The following is a 3,279-nucleotide window of genomic DNA, read 5'->3' on the forward strand; positions in this document are numbered from 1 at the left end:
CAAAATATACCAAGTTTGAATGAAGATCAAAAAATCTCTGGGTTTTTGCATGCTATTAATCCGCAGCGACATCCAACGCTTGTGCGGCGTTTGAGAAGAGATGTTCCGCCAACTTTTGCTAAAGTGCAGCAAAAAATGTATGATTACATCTGAGGTGGAGAGGATAGGGCAATAACCCCTGCATGTGGATGGGGTAAGGATAAAAGTTGACGGAATGATAATGATTCTTTCCGTGATGGGAATAACGACAACTTTTGCGGTTCGGGATATCCAAGGCAAAACGGCGGCGGTAGTTACCCGCGTAATGATAGACATCAAGGGCAAGATGATAATCATGGATATAACCGTCGCGATCGCTATTCTTCGCGGAAATGGAATAATGAATCTTTTAACATTATCCAAATGTTAACAAAGATGCCTAAAGAAATTCTTTTGCAAGAAAGAGTAGCAAGATCTTTCCCTGATCCTCAACCTTTAGCAGAAAATAGCAGACGTGATAAATTCAAGTTTTGCATTTTCCATGATGACTATGGTCATGATACTAACCGCTGTAGGGATTTGGCAGAGTTAATTGCGGAGGCATTTGAGCAAGGTAAATTGGACCATTTAATAGCTCAAGGTGCTGCAAGTACTGCAAATACGATTATCTTGCCCGCAGAGTCTAATGCTCCGCAAGTGCCAAATGCCGCTGATCGAAAAGCTCCCGCAGTGAAGAATCTAGGGGTTAATATGGTGAGCAAGAAAGAGAATTTGCGCAAAATTCAAGTTATTAATGTAGTAGAGGTTCAAGGCAAAATGTCAGTGTTCCAAGTATATGAACAATTCGCGAACTGGCAATGTCCCTCTATTACTTTCCCTCCTATAAACTTGAGCACGAATCATGATAAACCAGTGGTGGTTTCATGCCGCATTGCGAACACTGGCATTATAATTCTGAAGGTACATGTTGATACTGGTAGCAGTGTGGATGTAATGTATGAGCAATGTTTCAACAAGTTGCCTGCACATATTAAAGCTTTGTTAAAACCTACTACGGTTTTGCTAGCTGGTTTTTCAGGAGAATCAACTTGGCCTATTGGTCAGTTGGAATTGCAAGTTGAATTAGTAGTTGACCGCGATGAATTGCTAAAGCGGTAAGCCTTGTTAAACCTTTATGTAATGCGTAATCAGTCTAGGTTTAACATGATTCCTGGCCGCACTGCTTTGCGCATGTTTGGCACAATACCATCTACGTTGCACGGAATGGTGAAAATTTCTACTTGCAAGGGCATTGGTACGCTGACTTCGGCAGTAATTGAACCACTTTGGGCGATTACTACGTGAGAAAGCGTTGGGGTTGAAGGGCATGCGGTGCTCGCTGAGTAGCATAAATGTTTGTAATAGAAAAACATTAGTTGAGTGTTTAATCATGTTTAATCATGATTAACACGTTGTTTTTATTAATGAACTGTTACTACTCGAAAATTATGAATAAGAAGAAGTGAATTTGTGTTTTAGCGATTGTTTCTATATAAAGCAGAAAACACTGCGTGTGGCCACGCGCAGTGATAATTTTGCGGAATACAAACGCTTAAATCTTACGACACTTAATGAATTCTTATGTAAAATGCAACTAAGTGTCCGCGGAAATTCTAAAATGCATGGCATTATTTCGCTAAGTAATGATACAGCCTACTTATGCAGTAATAATGCGGATATTTCATGAAATTTTAACTTTAAAGCCAAGTGATGACACTGCCCACTTGTGCTAAATGATAAATGTCGCGAAAGGATAAAATTTCCTGAGTATTTGATCTTGCCATACTTAGATGCATCGCAATGCTAATAAAATTTCCTAAGGATCGTTTTGGCATACTTAGAAGATTCATAATGTATAAGTTTATACAAGAACAGATTGTTTCGCGAAAGTAGATACTTATTATGTGCACAATAATAGATGTTGGAAATCGCAAAGGACAAGTCTAGATTATGAATATATTGAATAAAGCGTAATATAAATAAATAATGTTGCAACTACGAAATATAAAAAGTTTCATTAATATTGCGCTATGCGAAGCGCGCTATAATACAAAAGGTGTAAAACAAGTTTGCGGTTGCAAATGTACAAATTTAACTAGCACACTACAGCTCTAGTGCTTTGATATCCTCGAAAGTTACATTTTCCTTCCGGCTAATCTCCTCTAAAGCCGGAATGGTGACCTTTTCGACCTCCATCTTCGCTTTGGTCAGTGCCTCATGTGCCTCTCTTGTTGGGCATATCTCTTTGGCAATGTCAGCAGGAAGCGGCTGCGAAAGGTAGCCAAGTTAGCAGAGTAGGTCACAAAACTCTCAGCGAGTTACGAGCTTAGCTGCTTGAGCGTATGCCTTGAATTTTTCGGTCACCAGCGCCGAGTCCATAACTTTATCGCCAAACTCGGGCAGATACTTGACAAGTTGCGAAAACTTCTTTTTCGCAAATTCCGCTCTATTTTTTAGAGCAGAATTCTCAATTTGAGACTGTTTGAGTGCACCTTCAGTCTTCTTCAATTGAAGCTCTAGCTTTTGAATCTTTTGGTGCTGAGCTTGAACAGTTGCACATTTCTTGTCATAGTGGTCCGAGATAGTGTTAAATCGATCGACATTGTCTACGGTTAAGCAAATGGTGGTAAAACAATTGTTTATTCGCTGTCTTTCGGCTTTAGCGAATGAAAGATCACGATATTCAGCACGCACACTCCTTGGCACAAACTTGCAGAGTTTTCGGTAGAGTTTGTTGGCGTACTTTTCCTCTGCAGCTTCCTCGGCATCTTCTTCACGGTTTGACGTTTCAGTTTCGGAGGGAAGGTTTAAGTCTTCATTGCCAGGAGTTTCAAAAATGCCTTCGGGCATATCCCCACCAATGTTATACAACTACTCTGTCCCCTCTGCAGAATCTGAAAGCACAACTAAAAGCGAATAAGCAAATAAGAATTAATTAATAAACTCGGTTAGGATATTAGACTAATATACGCAGTTATGCGGAATAACGATAACTTACTTGCTTCTTGCTCGGCTATAGTGCGAAGACGTCTCTTGCGGGGAGTGGCAACATCATCGGTTGTGGCTGTACGTTTTCCCCGGTCTTCGCCACCAGGAATAACAAAGGTGTTAATAATTGGTTCATCAATGGGAATAATTTCGCCATCGCCGTCTTTTGGGCGGTGTGCAGGCCTAATACCCTTAACATCCGCTATTCTCATCAGCTGGTCAAGATCAATTTCTGCAAAATGATGTCGCAAAAGTGTTACAAATATATTATAA

The 3,279-nt window shown here is 40.2% G+C and overlaps 1 protein-coding gene across 1 annotated transcript; it reads left to right on the forward strand.

The window, feature by feature from the left end:
- Nucleotides 1-414: 414 nt before the first annotated feature.
- On the forward strand, nt 415-1,323 carry LOC139841459 (uncharacterized). The gene is made up of 2 exons (XM_071831675.1): nt 415-1,133; nt 1,176-1,323. Exons 1-2 carry the CDS (start codon nt 415-417, stop codon nt 1,321-1,323), a joined length of 867 nt encoding a protein of 288 aa, XP_071687776.1.
- Nucleotides 1,324-3,279: the final 1,956 nt, after the last annotated feature.

Source organism: Rutidosis leptorrhynchoides, chromosome 4 (genome assembly GCF_046630445.1).
Source record: "Rutidosis leptorrhynchoides isolate AG116_Rl617_1_P2 chromosome 4, CSIRO_AGI_Rlap_v1, whole genome shotgun sequence".
Taxonomy (NCBI): Eukaryota; Viridiplantae; Streptophyta; class Magnoliopsida; order Asterales; family Asteraceae; genus Rutidosis; species Rutidosis leptorrhynchoides.

What these genes read in the sequence shown, in the direction of transcription:
- LOC139841459 (XM_071831675.1), top strand. Translation starts at nt 415, where the DNA reads ATGCCTAAAGAAATTCTTTTGCAAGAAAGAGTAGCAAGATCTTTCCCT. An exon ending in CGCGATGAATTGCTAAAGCG is followed by an intron (nt 1,134 to 1,175) that starts GTAAGCCTTGTT and finishes TAATCAGTCTAG; the next exon opens with GTTTAACATGATTCCTGGCC.